The sequence below is a fragment of the Pongo pygmaeus genome, chromosome 13 (genome assembly GCF_028885625.2).
Source record: "Pongo pygmaeus isolate AG05252 chromosome 13, NHGRI_mPonPyg2-v2.0_pri, whole genome shotgun sequence".
NCBI lineage: Eukaryota > Metazoa > Chordata > Mammalia > Primates > Hominidae > Pongo > Pongo pygmaeus.
In genome coordinates this window covers 127,896,339-127,913,216 of record NC_072386.2, presented here as the reverse complement: position 1 = coordinate 127,913,216, position 16,878 = coordinate 127,896,339, and the positions used below count along the sequence as shown (strand labels likewise).

The 16,878-nt window shown below is 60.2% G+C and overlaps 1 protein-coding gene across 9 annotated transcripts in view; it reads right to left on the bottom strand.

Moving 5' to 3' along the window:
• GRIN1 (glutamate ionotropic receptor NMDA type subunit 1) overlaps positions 1–11,598 on the bottom strand; it is a 31,234-nt gene extending 19,636 nt beyond the window's left edge. For 3 of the 9 annotated variants that reach the window (XM_054501594.1, XM_054501598.1, XM_054501600.1), the window contains exons 1-4: positions 10,961–11,540; positions 8,452–8,586; positions 4,053–4,229; positions 205–305 (exon numbers count right to left, since the gene is read on the bottom strand). In XM_054501594.1, coding sequence (XP_054357569.1) covers positions 205–305; positions 4,053–4,229; positions 8,452–8,586; positions 10,961–11,218 — 671 coding nt within the window. In that variant the 5' untranslated portion in view covers positions 11,219–11,540. Of the gene's footprint in view, positions 1–204; positions 306–1,098; positions 1,162–4,052; positions 4,230–8,451; positions 8,587–10,960 lie in introns of all 9 variants that reach the window. The other 6 variants (XM_054501592.1, XM_054501597.1, XM_054501596.2 and 3 more) reach the window with 4 other exon arrangements.
• Between the last annotated feature and the right edge of the window lie 5,280 nt (positions 11,599–16,878).

Below are 16,878 nucleotides of genomic sequence, written 5' to 3'. Positions count from 1 at the left end.
TGGAGGGACAGATGGAGGGTGTCACATCAGCCATGCCGATAGGAGTGTGGGCGCGGGTGGGGGTGGGGGTGGCTGTCCTTGGTGAAGATGCTTTGGAAGCTGAAGGTCACTGTGCCCAACAATGTCCCAGCTCTGGCTCAGATGGCAGGTACTTGGCCCAGGTACCATCCTGTGTGGAGTGTGTAGGGCCCTGCCCAGCCTCACCTGGCAGAAAGGATGATGACCCGGGCCTCCAGCTCTTTCGCCTCCATCAGCAGGGCCGTCACGTTCTTGGTCCCTGGGTCAAACTGCAGCACCTTCTCTGCCTGCGGTGTGAGCAAGAGTGTTAGCAGGCGGCTGGGGCAGGGAACATAGCGCCTCAGGGGTGAGAGTCGGGCCGGAGCCACTGGGAACCCCGAGGCAGCTTAGCTAGGGCTGCCATGGTCTGCGCCTGCCACCTGCGCCTCTGCCTGCCTTCCTCAGTCCTTGCCTGGCCTGGCCTCGCCTCTCCGGTCCTGTCCTGTCTTCAGCCTGCGCGCTCACCTGTGCTCGTTCTGTGCTCTCTCTGCTCTCTCTGGATCTCTCTCCACCTCACTCCTGTCCTCATCTTTGCACTGAGCATGCAAGCTGAAGTGGACCCAGACTCAGGAGGCGTGCAGCGGATGGGAAACAGAAAAGAGTTTTGGAATGCAACCAGGAAAAGAGATGGGGCTGACTTTTCCAAAACCATGGGAGGTCCTCTGAGGTCTGATTCCGCAGGCCCCTGCAGGAGCAGCCCGGCCCCGGCGAGTGGGTGGCCAGGCGGGCGGGCTCCCTCCCGGGTTCCACGAGGAAACCCTTGGGGTCTCGGAGATTCGCATGCACTTCCCGGAGAGCAGCTCCTCCTGCAGCCGCGCCTGCCTCGAGGGTGCAGGCTAGGGTCACGGCGGGTGGGCCTCAGGCACCCACGCCGCCACGCCTGCCCTCTCCTGCCTGCCCTCTCCTGCCTGCTGCCGGCTGCCTCTCCTCATTGCTTGGGCCTGCGGCTCGGCGGCTGGGCCAGACAGTGGCCCTAGTGGCCGAGGCGCCGAGGCCAGGGCTCCCTAGCCGTGGGTGGCGTGCACGTCCATGCATATATACCTTGGGTCCGCGCTTGTTGTCATAGGACAGTTGGTCGAGGTTTTCATAGTTCCTTTTTTTACTCTGATGAATAATGTGCACAGAGAAAATATGCAGACACAGAAGAAGATTATAAACGGTTGAAAATGACGGCGCTAAAGCAATCACACCACCTCCTCGGCACATCTGCAGACGGGCTCCTACCTGGAGCTCGCAAACACCGAGGCCCGGGGCGGGGCTGGGGGCCGGGGTGGAGCTAGGGGGTGAGGGTCGTGGGGGCGGGGCCATGGAGGCTCCCTGCCACGAAGCTGTGCTCTTGGAAACGGTCGCTCTCAGGAGAAAAGGAGGCCATGTCCGCGTCCACCGTTTGGAGGGAGCCCCACCTGCCACCCCCACCCTGCCGTGCACCTGCTGTGTGGCCCCAGCAGTGCCCACTCCAACCCGTGTCAGTCCTGAGTGGGAGGTGAGCAGCCCCCCGGGGCCTGTCCCCATGTCCCTCCCCCTCCCTCTCCTTGGTCTCCCTCTGCCGCTCAAGAGACCGAGGTGTCCTCACTAACTGGGGTGCCCATGCCCATCGGCTTGCATATGCGCCCAAGAGGGTGTGTGTGCATATGTGCGCCTGCAGGGGTGGCATGTGCCTGTGGGTGTCAGCATGGGAGGGTTAGTCCACAAAGGCCTGTGAAGCTTGGGGAAGAGCCAGATGGTCTGAGCACGCTTGTATGTGTGCACATGTGCATGTGCATGTGTGTGCGTGCGTGTGTGCATGTGTGTGCGCGTGTGCATGTGTGTGCATGTGTGCATGTGCATGTGTGTGCGTGTGTGTGTGTGCGTGTGTGTATGTGCGTGTGTGTGCATGTGTGTGCATGTGTATGCATGTGCATGTGTGTGTGCATGTGTGTGTGCTGGCCGGCGCAAGTGAGGGTGAGCATGCACGTGAGGAGCACACCTGAGCACGTGTCCAGGTGTGTGTGTGTGAGGCGCGCACCTGAGCGCGTGTCCAGGTGTGTGTGTGTGTGAGGAGCGCACCTGTGCGCGTGTCCAGGTGTGTGTGTGTGAGGAGTGCACCTGAGCGCGTGTCCAGGTGTGTGTGTGTGAGCAGCGCACCTGAGCACGTGTCCAGGTGTGTGTGTGTGAGGAGCGCACCTGTGCGTGTGTCCAGGTGTGTGTGTGTGTGAGGAGCGCACCTGTGCGCGTGTCTAGGCGTGTGTGTGTGAGGAGCGCACCTGAGCGCATGTCCAGGCGTGTGTGTGTGAGGAACGCACCTGAGCACGTGTCCAGGTGTGTGTGTGAGGAGCGCACCTGAGCACGTGTCCAGGCGTGTGTATGTGAGGAGCGCACCTGAGCGCGTGTCCAGGTGTGTATGTGAGGAGCGCACCTGAGCATGTGTCCAGGTGTGTGTGTGAGGAGCGCACCTGAGCACGTGTCCAGGCGTGTGTATGTGAGGAGCGCACCTGAGCGCGTGTCCAGGTGTGTATGTGAGGGGCGCACCTGAGCATGTGTCCAGGTGTGTGTGTGAGGAGCGCACCTGAGCACGTGTCCAGGCGTGTGTATGTGAGGAGCACACCTGAGCGCGTGTCCAGGTGTGTGTGTGAGGAGCGCACCTGTGGGCGTGTCCAGGTGTGTGTGTGAGGAGCGCACCTGAGCGTGTGTCCAGGTGTGTGTGTGAGGAGTGCATCTGTGCGCGTGTCCAGGTGTGTGTGTGGTGCTGGAGCTGCATGGAGGCAAGCCTGAGCCTGTGGCCGGAGGTGTGGAGTGTGATGGGAATGTGTGCGTGCACCTGTGAGTGGAAGCAGGCGGTTGGGTGTGCAGGGGTGAGTGTGTGATGGGAGTCCGTGGCCGTGGGTGGGCACGCCAGAAGGTGAGGGGCCTGTCGGGCACTGGGGTGAGGGGCACTGTCTTGGGTGGGGCCCTCGGTGCTCATGCCCCTCCCCCCCAAGACTCAGCAGACCCCCCACGACAGTATTCCCAGGACCCTCTGGTCTGCCCCTGGCTTTACCCCCGACCCATGCCCTCTGGTCCCTCCCGGGGCCTGGGGTGCCTTGGGGGTGCCAGGTTGGCTCTAAGTTCGATGAAGCCAGCTCTGACACGAAACATGCTCCCAGCCACCCATAGGTCTGGCCCTCTTCAGCCTGGGCCTCCTCCCACTGCTTGATCAGGAGCTGGCCCAGGTGCTGAGCACCCAGGGCTCCGGGGGTCTGCAGCCGAGAACCAGCTCTGCCCCATACTGCAAATGGGAGTGGTAAGGAAGGGGGCAGGGGTCGCTTGGACCCCCCCAAATCCCAGCTCTGATCTCTCTGCAGCCCCACAGAGTGGACGCCTGGCTGTGTTGGGGGTCAGTGTGTCCTAGAACCAGGTGGCTAATTGATCTTGGTGAGGAGTGCGGAGGGAGCCCTGTGGTGGGGGCAAGGAGGGGAGTGGAGCCCACAGCGGCGGTCCAGGCTGGGGGGCAGGTGTCTGTGGATGGGGCTTTGCTGAGCCGTGAGGTGCAGAGCTTCAGGGGAGGCCACGCGGGGGAGGACAGGGAATGGGCCCAGCCAGGAGGGGACAGGCCTGCAGGGGCAGTATGTGGGGGCCGTGTACAGGGGAGACCTTGCCCAGAGGGAGGCTGCTGGGGACTCAGGACAGGGTGGGCGGGAAGGGTGACGAGTCCCAAGCCCGGCTGGGGCCTCCAGGGAGCGAGGGGCGTGGGCAGGAGGAGGGGACGAGGGCGCTGGGCAGCGCGGGGCAGGGGTGTTTGCGGAGCTCCAGGTGGTCTGGCCCTCGCCCCGCAGGGACTGACACGAAGGAGATTTCGACTAATGGCAAAAGCGAGTGAAATGAGCCGAGGACAGGCTGGGGCGGGCGCTCGCCAGACGTGGTGGTGCTGACCATGCACGATGGAAAGAAGAGGGTGTCACACACGGAGCCACAGACACAAGGCGGCCCGTCCTGCACCTCGGCTCCGCCAGGCGCCCGCCCGCGGCGCCGACCCTCACCTTGGACTCACGCTCCTCCAGCAGCGTCTCCAGGCGCTTCTGAGCCGCCCGGCCCTCGTGGTCGTCGCTGACCAGCAGGATGATGTGGTTCCAGCTGTAGACACGCATCATCTCAAACCACACGCTCGACTGGTGGGAGTAGGGCGGCACGGTGCGCAGGAAGCTCAGGTGGATGCTCTGTGGGAGGCGGGCGCACGGCGGGCTGAGGCGGACCCGTGGGGAGCCGCCCTCCCACCCACCTCCCACTGCTGGAACACCCGCCGGAGGCTGGGAACCCCCTTCCTCCCACCCCTGTCCCCACCCCGCTGGAGACACTTTCTAGACCCTGAGACCCCCTTCCTCTCACCCCTGTCCCCACCCCCATGGGAACACTTTCTAGACCCTGAGACTCCCTTCCTCTCACCCATTCCCACACCCCTGGGACATTTTCTACACACTGGGACCCCCTTCCTCTCACCCCTGTTCCCATCCCCCTGGGGACACTTTCTAGACCCTGGGACCCCCTTCCTCTCACCCCTGTCCCCACCCCCATGGGAACACTTTCTAGACCCTGAGACTCCCTTCCTCTCACCCATTCCCACACCCCTGGGACATTTTCTACACACTGGGACCCCCTTCCTCTCACCCCTGTTCCCATCCCCCTGGGGACACTTTCTAGACCCTGGGACCCCCTTCCTCTCACCCCTGTCCCCACCCCCATGGAAACACTTTCTAGACCCTGGAACCCCTTCCTCTCACCCCTGTTCCCATCCCCCTGGGGACACTTTCTAGACCTTGGGACCCCCTTCTTCTCACCCCTGTCCCCACCCCCATGGAAACACTTTCTAGACCCTGGAACCCCCTTCCTCTCACCCCTGTTCCCATCCCCCTGGGGACACTTTCTAGACCCTGGAACCCCCTTCCTCTCACCCCTGTCCCCACCCCCATGGGAACACTTTCTAGACCTGGGACTCCCTTCCTCTCACCCGTTCCCATGCCCCTGGGACACTTTCTAGACCCTGGGACCCCCTTCCTCTCACCCCTGTTCCCACCCCCGTGGGGACACTTTCTAGACCCTGGGACCCCCTTCCTCTCATCCCTGTTCCCACCCCCCTGGGGACACTTTCTAGACCCCGGGACCCCCTTCCTCTCACTCCTGCCCCCACCCCCCTGGGGACACTTTCTAGACCCTGGGACCCCCTCCTGTCTCCCACCCCTGTCCCTACCACCCTGGGGACACTTTCTAGACCCTGGGACCCCCTTCTTCTCACCCCGTCCCCACCCTCCTGGGGACACTTTCTAGACCCTGGGACCCCCTTCCTCTCACCGCTGTCCCCACCCTCATGGGAACACTTTCTAGACTCTGGGACCCCCTTCCTCTCACCCCTGTTCCCACCCGCCTGGGGACACTTTCTAGACCCTGGGACCCCCTTCCTCTCACCCCTGTCCCCAACCCCCTGGGGACACTTTCTAGACCCTGGGACCCCCTTCCTCTCACCGCTGTCCCCACCCTCATGGGAACACTTTCTAGACTCTGGGACCCCCTTCCTCTCACCCCTGTTCCCACGCCCCTGGGGACACTTTCTAGATCCCGGGACCCCCTTCCTCCCACCCCTGTTCCCACCCGCCTGGGGACACTTTCTAGACCCTGGGACCCCCTTCCTCTCGCTCCTGTTCCCACCTGCCTGGGGACACTTTCTAGACCCTGGGACCCCCTTCCTCTCACCCCTGTCCCCAACCCCCTGGGGACACTTTCTAGACCCTGGGACCCCCTTCTTTTTCCCACCCGTGTCCCTACCACCCTGGGGACACTTTTTTTTTGTTTGTTTTTAAACAGAGTCTCGCACTGTCACCCAGGCTGGAGTGCAGTGGTGCGATCTGGGCTCACTGCAAGCTCCGCCTCCTGGGTTCACACCATTTTCCTGCCTCAGCCTCCCAAGTAGCTGGGACTACAGGTGCCCACCACCACGCCCGGCTCATTTTTTTGTATTTTTAGTAGAGACGGGGTTTCACCGTATTAGCCAGGATGGTCTCAATCTCCTGACCTCGCGATCCGCCCGCCTCGGCCTCCCAAAGTGCTGGGATTACAGGCATGAGCCACCGCGCCCGGCCAACCTGGGGACACTTTCTAGACCTTGGGACCCCTCCTTTTTCCCAACCCTGTCCCTACCACCCTGGGGACACTTTTTAGACCCTGGGAACCTCTCTTTCTCCCACCCCAGCCTCTCCTCCCACATATAATCTCGGAAATGGAGGAGGTTTGGTGTTGGCCCCATAGCACCCTGAGGGACGTGGGTTTCTGTGGAATTGTTCCTGGGGTGAGCTCACCCCCCTCCCCTGCAGCCCGCCACCTTTGGACAAGCTGAGCTCAGGAAGTTCTTGATGACACATAGCGCCTCGAAGATCCCCTTGGGGCTGCCCACAGAGTCCTCCCAAATTTAAACAACTCTATGTAGGAAGAAGAATTTACTCTTGGGGCTAAAGGCTTCATCTCCCCACCTCCCAAATTTAAACAACTCTATGTATGAAGAAGAATTCACTCTTGGGGTTAAAGGCCTCATCTCCCCAGGCGAGAGCGTGGTGCTTGCTTTTCCTGGCCGCAAGCTGCCACAGAGTGCCGTGGCACGGCCGGGAGTGGAGCAGGCTCTGCCCCCTCTGCCTCGGTTCTCTGTGTCTGTCCAGGTGAGCCCTGGTTCCTTCAGTGTCCCTGTGGAACCTTACTGATCTTGTGGTCCTCTGAGGCCTCCAGGTTATTTTTCACCTGCTCCCTCCTTGTGGCCTGGGGCAGTGCCTTGGGGTGCAAAAATGTCCCCTGCCTCTGTCTATCCACCTGGTGACGTGGCTGCAAGGCAGGCTGTGCTCGAGGTCTTGGACTAGCTCTGACCTGGCCTTGCCGGTTCATATTTTGGGCACAGGTTGGTTGTAGTGTAGAGACTGTGGTAAGGCCAGGGTGCAGCTATGAGGTGTGCCCCCTCCCTTTGGCCTGCTCTGGGCTGGGGGCACGTGCTGGGCTGGACCTGCCCTGGGGCATCCTTTTCCCCCGCCTTTCATTTGAGCCACTGGCTGCTTTCCTGGGTAAGGCCATCTTCTCTCCTTCACATGTGAGGAAATTGGTGCCCAGACAGGTGAAGGAGGTCGTGCCTGAGGGCACAGGAATGAGACCCCCACCTTCCCACGGCCAGGGGTGAAGTCACCTGGGAGGAGCAGTTTGGGTGCTGAGGGGGCATGCCAGGGCTTTCAGAGCCTCAGGAAGGTGGCTGTTCCAGCCTCTGTCTCAGCTCCTGCCTCTGGGGCCTTTCATCCTCCCAGAAGAGCCTGGGCCTGGCTGGGGCGACCCCTGTGCTTTAAGGCAGTGTTACTGAGGACTGTGGACTCTGGGCAGGAGGAATTTGGAGAATATGGGGGACCCGGAAGCCTGGCTGCACAGCCCAGCCCTCTGGCTCCTCAGCGCTGGCACCAAACTGGATGTTCCCTGCCAAGTGGCCCTGCAGGTCTGTCTGCCAGTAGCCCCAGGTTGGTCAGCCTCTCAGTGCCCAGTTTGCATCCTGGGTAGACGGAGGGCTGTGTGACCTAGAGCAAGCCCCCATGGCTCTCTGGCTTGGAGATTCCTGCAAAACTGACTGGATGACCTCTCCCCTCTTCCAGCTGCTGTTCCAGGATTGGACAGACGCCCTCCTCATAGCCTGTGGGCCAGGAGGGTCTGCAGGAGGCTAAGCCAAGCTGCCCTCAGCCCTAGAGGCTGGAAGCCCCCAGGCCAGCGCCCCCCACCCTGAGCTGCAACCGCAGACATTGCTCTCCACCCATGCCTGCAGTGGGAAAGGCTGGCCCCACCACCCTGGCTGCGTGCACACCCCTTTCCTCCTGGAGCAACCCCCAGCTCTCCAAACTCCCCTTCAAAGTCCACCTGTCTAGAAAGCCTCCCAGCCATCCCTTCTCCTAGCCCACGGGCCCTCTCATCCTGAGGGGGTGTCACTGGTGCCTGTGCCAGTGAGTGTGTGTGACTTTGTGTGAATCTGTGGGTGTGTCAGTGTGCATGTGTGGGGAGGGTGAACATAGCAGTGTAGCGTGTGGGTGCTGTATGAATGTGTGAGTGTGTGATGTGTGAGTGTGTGAGACGTGCCCCCTCCCTTTGGCCTGCTCTGGGCTGGGGGCATGTGCTGGGCTCCATGTGAGCCCTCCATGTGCAAGAGAGTGTGTATTGCGTGCGTAAGAGCACGTGAGTGTGCATGTGACAGTGTTTGCAGATGTGTGAGTTGGACACGTGAGAGCGTGCGGACGTGCATGAATGTTGGGGAGCTGTGTGGCTGTGAGTTTGTGGCATGTGAGTTCCATGTGAGCGGGTCGGCCCGCTGCTCCTGGAGTGGCCAGGCTGCGCCCTGGGGCTGAGGGCCGGCAGGCCTGGTCTGGCAGTCAGGCTTACCTTGTCCGAGTAGATGGACATGCGGGTGGTCAGCCCCAGCACGGGGATGCGGTAGAAGCCGGCTGTGTAGGAGACAGGGGTGGGAGTGAAGTGGTCGTTGGGGGTAGGTGGATGGCTAACTAGGATGGCGTAGACCTGTGGACACAGGAGACATGGTCAGCTTGAGCCAGGGGTGAGCCAGGCACTGGGCTAGAGCCTGAGATCTGGAAGCAGCAGGGGCTGAACCCAGCAGGCTAAGGGGGGCTGGGGGCACGATTTGGGTACATGCTACATGTCCAGGCCCAGATGCACACATGCCCACAGGGTTGGGGAGGGAGACCCCATTGTCATCCTCTATCAGCCAATAGCAGAGGGGCAGAGGCGGAGCAGGGGCTGAGGGGACACAGGGGAGGGCAGATCCCACCCGCACCTCCCCTCACTCCTCTCACACCGCTGACCAGGGCCCTGCAGGCTCTGTGCTCTTCAAGGGCCAGGTGAAGGCCTGCCCTTGGGATGTCCCGGGGGCCCTGAGCACGGGACGCACCCAGGGTGGACTGGGGAGGATGGCTGGCCCTGCATCATGATGGCTTTGATGCTCAGAACCCACCCATCCTTCCTGATGGGCCAGGGGTGGGGCCAGCCCACATCCCGAGACAGGGCGGGCAGCTCCGAAGGCTGGTACCGGACTTCAGGGGGAAGCAGCTAGAAGCTGCCAAAGAGGCTGAGGTCCCTTTCGCTGGTGTCTCCAGGGCCAGAGCCTGCAATGGGCTCCGTCTGAACAACACCCAGCCCTTACTCTGAGTGCTGGCCTCATCCTCAAGGAAGGGAAGGGAGGCATTGGGGGTGCAGCCCAGCCTTCCTACCCATGACCAAGGCCCCATGGGGCAGATCTAAAGCCAGTGGCTCAGCCCCCTGGAGCTGACACCTTCCTTCTCTCCCCAGCCTCCCAAGGCAGGGAGGCAGGCAGCTGGGGGTCCACACCACCTTCACACAACAAGGACCTGCGTCTGTCCCCAACTCTGCCTGTACCTCTTAGAGCTTCGGCAAATGGGGGCGGGGTGCACTGCATGGCCCCACGTGGCAGGACAGTACCTGGCCAGGGGGTGTGTTCTGTGAGTGGTAGCTGCAGGCATTGCCTTTGCTGCAGAGGCCATGCCCACAGACAGACAGCAACATGGGCGTGAGTTGAAGCAATTCCCCAGGAATGGCCCCTCCTGGATTTCCCGAGTCCACCTTCCGTGTCCCTCCCCAGTCCCAGATGGAATATGTGACCGCAGCCTCTGGCTACAAATGCATCCCCCCAGTCCCATCCCGTGGTGTCCTGGGCTGGGGCACGGGGGTGGCTTGTGAAGTGGGGAGGGAGGATTTCTGAGAAAACTCTGGTGTGGGCCCTGAGGCTGCAGCTGTTTGAAGTGGTTCTCCCTCCCCCAGGTCTTGCCTCCAGCCTGCACCCAGAGGTGCCTGGCAAAGACCTGTAGGTCCGTGTGTGACCATGCAGGTGTTCAGGCGTGTGCTAGGATATGGTTATATGCATCACATGCCCTGGCATGTCTGTTTGTGTACATGCGTGTGAATGACTGGAACCATGTGTGTAAATGTGCATGTTTGCACATGCCTCTGGGAATGCATGCCAAGCAGTGTGTGGCACATGAGCAGGTGTCCATGGATCTGCATGTGTGCAAGTGAGCATATGAAATTGACTATGTGATGCTGAGGTGCATGAGTGTGTGCTAATGTAACATTTGGTGTGTGTGTGAGCATGTGTGTCCACAGATGTGGTGTGTCCACCAGGTAGGCACGTGTGAGCGGTGCTAGGCTGGATGTCTGTCCTGCCTCTTACATAAAGGGCTGCATTGCAGATCCTTGCAGCCTCATTGGAATTCAGCATGCGCTCGGCCCAGGGGCGGACAGCTCCGACAGGCAAAATCCCAGGAGCCACGTCCTCCCCCGCAGTGCTGGCTGCCGACAGCTCCCATGCCCTGACGCCTCTCGCGTGTGCACCCCAACTCCCACCCCCACAAAGCGCCCTGCTGTGGCACCTGAGCCATTTCCCTTCCCAGGCGGACCCATGGGTGGGGGGAAGGGAAGAAAAAAGGGCAGGAGAACCTGGAAGCAGAAACAAAGATGGCCCCAGGCCTCGTCCTGTTTAAAGCTCTGCAGGGCCGGCATGTAGCTGGACAGGCACTTCTGCCCTCATACCCGGAATGCCCACCCCCACACTGACACACTCCAGCCCCACGTCTACACACACCAGTCAGGGCCTGGAGCCCCAGGTACCCTCTGAGGACCAGCCAAGGTGGCAGGTGACTGGTCTCAGGCCAAGATAGGGGAGCCAGCAGACCCTGGTGTTTGGTTCCTAGTGAGACGAGGCCTCCCGGAAGCAGCCAGCTGACTCCGGGGTGGTGTCTTACAGGGAGGAAGGGGGCACGGAAAGGATGGAATGAAACTGGGGGTGTGGGGTTGCAGGATGGAGGAGGGGGGAGGTGGGTGGAGGAGGGGGGTGGTGGGTGGCGGAGGTGGGGGAGGGCACCTGGCTGGAGATGAGGTCCTCGCACACCGACAGAGCCATCTGGATGGCGTTGGGCTTGTGCGTGACGGACGTGGCATTGAGCTGAATCTTCCAGGAGCCGTGCCGCTTGTTGGCCTGGTTCACGGCCTCGCGGAACATCTGCTCGTGCTTCCGCGTGCTCAGCACCGCGCCAATGTTGACGATCTTGGGGTCGCACGCGGCACGGGCGACGGAGCAGGAGAACAGCAGGGCGAGCGTCAGCAGGCGCATGGTGCTCATGGGCTCCGGCCGCGGGCCTGGCTCTGCGCGGCGCGAACGCGGGGCCCTCGGCGCATCCCCCGCGGGGCTTCCGGGCCGTCCTGCGCTCGCCCGGCCCCGCGGGCTGCGGACGCCACGTCTCCCCCGGAGCGGCGGTCCCGGGACGTCGGCCGAGGGAAGGGGCGCGGGAGCGCGCGCAGGGGCTCCGGGCTCAGCCCCACGCGGCCGGCGCTGTCCGCGGTGCTGAAGCGGGGCCGGGCACAGCTCCGAGCGCCCGGCTTGGAAAGGGCCCGGCGGCGGCGGCTCCGCGGACGGCGCTGGTTCCGGACGCTGAGACGACTGCAGCAGCTGCAGAAATGCGAGCGGGGCCAACGTCTCCTGCCCCTCCCGCCGCCCCCGCTTCCCAACACGGAGGCGAAGGGGGCGCCTCCCGCGCCAGAGCGTGAGCCTGCGTTCGCGTGAGCGTGTGTGTCGGAGCGCGCGTGAGCCGGGGAGCGCGCGTGTGCGTGTGAGCGCGTGCCTGGAGGGGTCCTGGGACAGGGGCCTGTGCTGTCGGGGAGCTGCAGGGAACTCAGTTTGGAAACATTAGAGGGGTCCGTGTCACCGCGTGCAGCCCGCACCCTTGCGTGCCTTTTAATATGACCGAACGCGTCTGCCTGCTTGTACGTGTGTGTGCGCGCAAGAGTCGTCACCCACAGTCAGCGATATTTCGGTCCTGACTCTTGCAGACTGGAGCTCCAGAGGGGTGGGGGAGGCCCTAAGCCATGACTCTGGGGGGCGCTGCCCTCAAGGTTCCCCTCCCCACACGGTTCAGAAATGAGGAGAGGCCCCATTTGCGTGGCCATGTAACTTGGGACCCCCCTCCTCGGGCTAAGAGGAATAGGGAGGGTGACCGTGGCTGCCGCATGTGTTCAGCCAGGCCTTCCGCGAGAGCGTGGAAACTGGAACCACACTGACTGGGGCTGAGGTCGGACACGAGGAATCACTGGAGCCCCGCGAGGTGTGTTCGGGGCCAGCCGTTTCACACCCTCAGCTTCCGCTCCTCTCTCCGTCTCCAGCCCCCTCGCAATGCGCTCCCAGCGCCCCCTTTTCCAGAGCCTTACCCTTCCCTCTGGCCCACACCACCCTGTCTTTGTCCCCCTCCACCCCTGGAGCGTGCGTCCGCCTCCCTAACTTGAAGGATGGCTGAAGCTCCGCCCCTGCCAGTGATGTCACCATTTCCAATAGCAACTGAGGATTCTGCAGACCTAACAGCAAACGCCCCCAATGGGACAAAGCAGGGTCGTCACCACACCTCTGCTATCTAGAGCAGTGCAGCAAGGGAAGTCATGTGCCTACAGGGGTCACACTCCCTCTTCCGCTTGCCGTTCTCTCCATCAGCCGAACACTGGCACCAGGGACCCCCTGGCGCTGAGAGGAGGGGGAGGGGCTGTGGTGTTTGACAAGCTCCTCCTCTTGGCCCCTTCTCTCTCAATACAGGGAAATCTTTCCTTGGGGGATCACCTGCCCGTACCCTGCTGCAGACCCCCGCCTCTCCCCATTCGGGTTGAGGCACACGGGTCATCCGCCTCGGGGCCCTCACTCCTTCTGTTGGCTCTCAGGAGGGTGTGTGTGGGTGCTCAGGTGGACTGAGCTGGCCCCATCTCCAGGAGTTTGTGGCCCATCTCCAAACTTCCACCTCAGCAGGGCACAGTGGCTCATGCCTGTAATCTCAACACTTTGGGAGGCAAAGGCAGGTGGATCACCTAAGGTCAGGAGTTCGAGACCAGCCTGGCCAACATGGTGAAACACTGTCTCTACTAAAAATACAAAAATTAGCTGGGTGTGGTGGCAGGCGCCTGTAATCCCAGCTACTTGGGAGACTGAGGCAGGAGAATCGCTTGAATCTGGGAGGCAGATGTTGCAGTGAGCCAAGATTGCACTATTGCACTCCAGCCCGGGCGACAGAGCAAAACTCCATCAAAAAAAAAAAAAAAAAAAAAAAAAACAACCACCAAATTTCCGCCTCAGGCAGGCCAGAGCCTGGCAGCTGCGTGGGGGTAGAACTGGGCCCAGACAGCGCCTCATCAGCATGGAAGAAAGGGGTTGGAGGCTGTAGCAGAGGTGCTGGCTCCACCCACCCACCCCCACCCCGTGGGGTGCTGGAGCGACTCCCGCTGACCCTGGAGAGCTGATCGCTAAACGTTCAGACACCTGCCAGCAGTTGTTACAGTCAGGCCTTGAAATTGGCCACAGTGGGATTATTTATGCTGCCACGGAAATCATCAAACCCCACAAACCAGGGCTTTTTCTTTTCTACTCAGGGAGCGGGTCTGCCAGCACGTCACTGCCCCACCAGACCGTGTGTACGTCCCCAAGCTTCTACTCAGGGAGCCGGTCTGCCAGCGCGTCACTGCCCCACCAGACCGTGTGTGCGTCCCCAAGCTTCTGTTCAAGACCCCTTGGCAGGTGTCCATGATGGAGATGGGGTGGAGGCCGCGTCTCCAGGCCACAGCTCCTCCTGCGAGCAAGTCTTTCCTGGGTTCTGCTCTGCATTTTCCCCCCGTGGGCTTCTTCCACAACAAACAGATGAGCCTGGACTCGGACCCCTCTGAGACCTGGTGAGACAAAGGCTGTGGGGAGGACCAAAGACCTGGGGCACTGCCCTGGGATGGGCCCGGGCCAGCAGTCAGGCGCTGGGTGGGGAGGGAAGCGCTGTTCTACCCCGGGCCACTGTGGGACAGTCTCCCCTCTGTGGAGACCCCCTTGCCCACTCTGACAGCTGCGGCCCCCGGCGGGAGGCAGCTGCTCCTCCCCGACCTCAGCCTCTCGTTCTAGTCAGGGCTGTCAACCCGGGTGCAGACCCGCCCTGGCCTCAGTCCATTGGCCGAGGGGTTGCCAATCAGGGCTCTCCCTAGGATTTGGGGCCGATCAGAAGCAGGGACGGGACCCCAGCTCTAGATCCTCTGCAGGTGAATCCCTGAGAACTGGGGCTCAAGAGCCACCTGCGGGCACATTTCTGTAGAGAGGAAGCCTGCTTGAGAAGAGGAGGCAGGCAGACAGGGGTGGGGCGGGCAGAAGCGTCTCCACCCATCGCAGCCGAGGCCGGCCAAGGGCGTGGAGGACAGGCCTGCTTCCCGTGCCAGCTCCTGGAGGGGCCGCCAGGCCACGCAGGGGAAACGGAGCTGGCCATCTCGGGCCTGGCCCCCGCTAAAGAGATAGACTAGGGTCAGGACCGCTGCCCTGAGCTGGGGGAGCCCGGGGACCCTCACAGAGGTACAGTCTCTGACACCCACGAGGCTTTCCCGCCAGCCCTTGTGCTGGACTGGCTCCCATACCTTCCTGCCTCCACAAGTCCCTCCTCTCTCCCTGTCCTGACTTTCCAAATTCCACCTTTCCTGGTAGCCATCTTCCCCATCAGAGGATCCCCACAGATCCGACCATGGGCAGGACTGCACACGCACATTTACTCCACTAGGCACATTCACTGAGCACCTACTGTGTGCCAGACGCTGTTCTAAGGGTGGGGATGTAGCAGTGCAAAGGCTGGACTCTCTGACTTCATGGAGCACAAACACATGAGCTCCTGAGACCATTCCACATAGCGGCGCATGGTCTCAAGAAACAGAATGCAGAATAAAAGGCAGAGAGTGGTGGAGCCGGTGGTGGTTTTAACACCACCCCCTTCGGCAGAAAATTGATTTCCCTCCAGGCATACATGGCCTGCACTTACAGCCTCTTCTCTAAAGAATGGAACGTGGTAGAGGTAATGGTGTGTGACTCCCAGGTGAGGTCTAGAAAGAACACCTCCCAGCCGGGCGCGGTGGCTCCCACCTGTCATCCCAGCACTTTGGGAGGCCGAGATGGGAGGATCACCTGAGGTCAGGAGTTCGAGACCAGCCTGACCAACATGGTGAGACCCTGTCTCTACTAAAAATAAAAATTATATATATATATATATATATTTTTTTTTTTTTTGAGACAGAGTCTCGCTCTGTTGCCGAGGCTGGAGTGCAGTGCTGCAATCTCGGCTCACTGCAAGCTCCGCTTCCTGGGTTCATGCCATTCTCCTGCCTCAGCCTCCAGAGTAGCTGGGACTATAGGCACCCACCACCACGCCCGGCTAATTTTTGTATTTTTAGTGGAGACAGGGTTTCACCATATTGGCCAGACTGGACTCTTGGCCAGGCTGGTCTCGAACTCCTGACCTCATGATCCACCCGCCTCGGCCTCCCAAAGTGCTGGGATTTCAGGCATGAGCCACAACACCTGGCCACAATATTGAATCTTTTAATCTGTGAACATAGGATCACTCCCCATTTTTTTAGGTTGTCTTTGCTTTCTCTCAGCAATGTTTTGTAGATTTTAATGTACAAGGTTTGCATTTATTTTGTTAATTTTACTCTAAAGTATTTTATTCTTCTACGCAATCGTGAATGAAGCTGTCTTCTTAATTTTATTTTCAGACCATTTATTGTTAATAAGTATAAATAAAATGGACAGTGAATGCAGATCTTCTGGTCCTCCCTGTGATCTTTATGAACTTGTTTGTTAGTTGTTAGTTCTGCTAGCCTGTTGTTGCTGCTCTTGATTCCTTAGCATTCCCATTCCTGACTGGATTTTTTTTTTAGACAGGATCTCACCCTGTCACCCAAGCTTGAGTGCAGTGGTACAATCTTGGCTCACTGCAACCTCCACCTCCCAGGTTCGAGTGATTCTCCTGCCTTAGCCTCCTGAGTAGCTGGGATTACAGGTGCCCGCCATCACACCCGGCTAATTTTTGTATTTTTAGTAAAGACAGGGTTTCACCATGTTGGCCAGGTTGGTCTCGAACTCCTGACCTCAGGCGATCTGCCCGCCTTGGCCTCCCAAAGTGCGAGGATTACAGGTGTGAGTCACTGTGCCCAGCACTTTTTTTTTTTTTTTTTTTGAGACAGGGTCTTGCTCTGTCACCCAGGCTGGAGTGCAGTGGCATCATCTCAGCTAACTGCAGTTCCAACCCCCCAGGCTCAGGTAAGCCTCCCACATCAGCCTCTTAAGTATCTGGGACTACAGGTGCAAGCCATCATGCCCGGCTAATTTTTGTATTTTTTTTTTAAGAGATGGGATCTCACTGTGTTGTCCAGGCTGGTCTTGAAGGTCTCAAATTCCTGAGCTGAAGGGATCCTCCTGCCTCGGCCTCCCAAAGTGCTGGGATTACAGGGTGAGCCACCACGCCCAGCCACCTTTTATTTCTCTTCTTGCCTGAGAGGACTGCATAGAAACCCAGTACCGTGACAATATAAATGATGAGAGCAGACATCTCACCCTGTCTCCAGTGCTACTGGAAAAGCATTTAAAAGTTCCCATTTTTCCTGGGCAGACATGGTGTCTCATGCCTGTAATCCTAGCACTTTGGGAGGCAGAGGCGGGTGGATCACCTGAGGTCAGGAGTTCAAGACCAGCCTGGCCAACATGGTGAAACCCTGTCTCTACTAAAAATACAAAAAAAAAAAAAATTAGCCAGGTGTGGTGGCGGGCACCTGTAATCCCAGCTACTTGGGAGGCCGAGGTAGGAGAATCGCTTGAACCCTGGAGGTGGAGGTTGCAGTGAGCTGAGATTGCACCACTGCACTCCAGCCTGGGCAACATGAATGAAACTCCATCTCAAAAAAAAAAAGTTCCCATTTTCCTAGTTTGTTAAAAATATTTATTGTAAACAG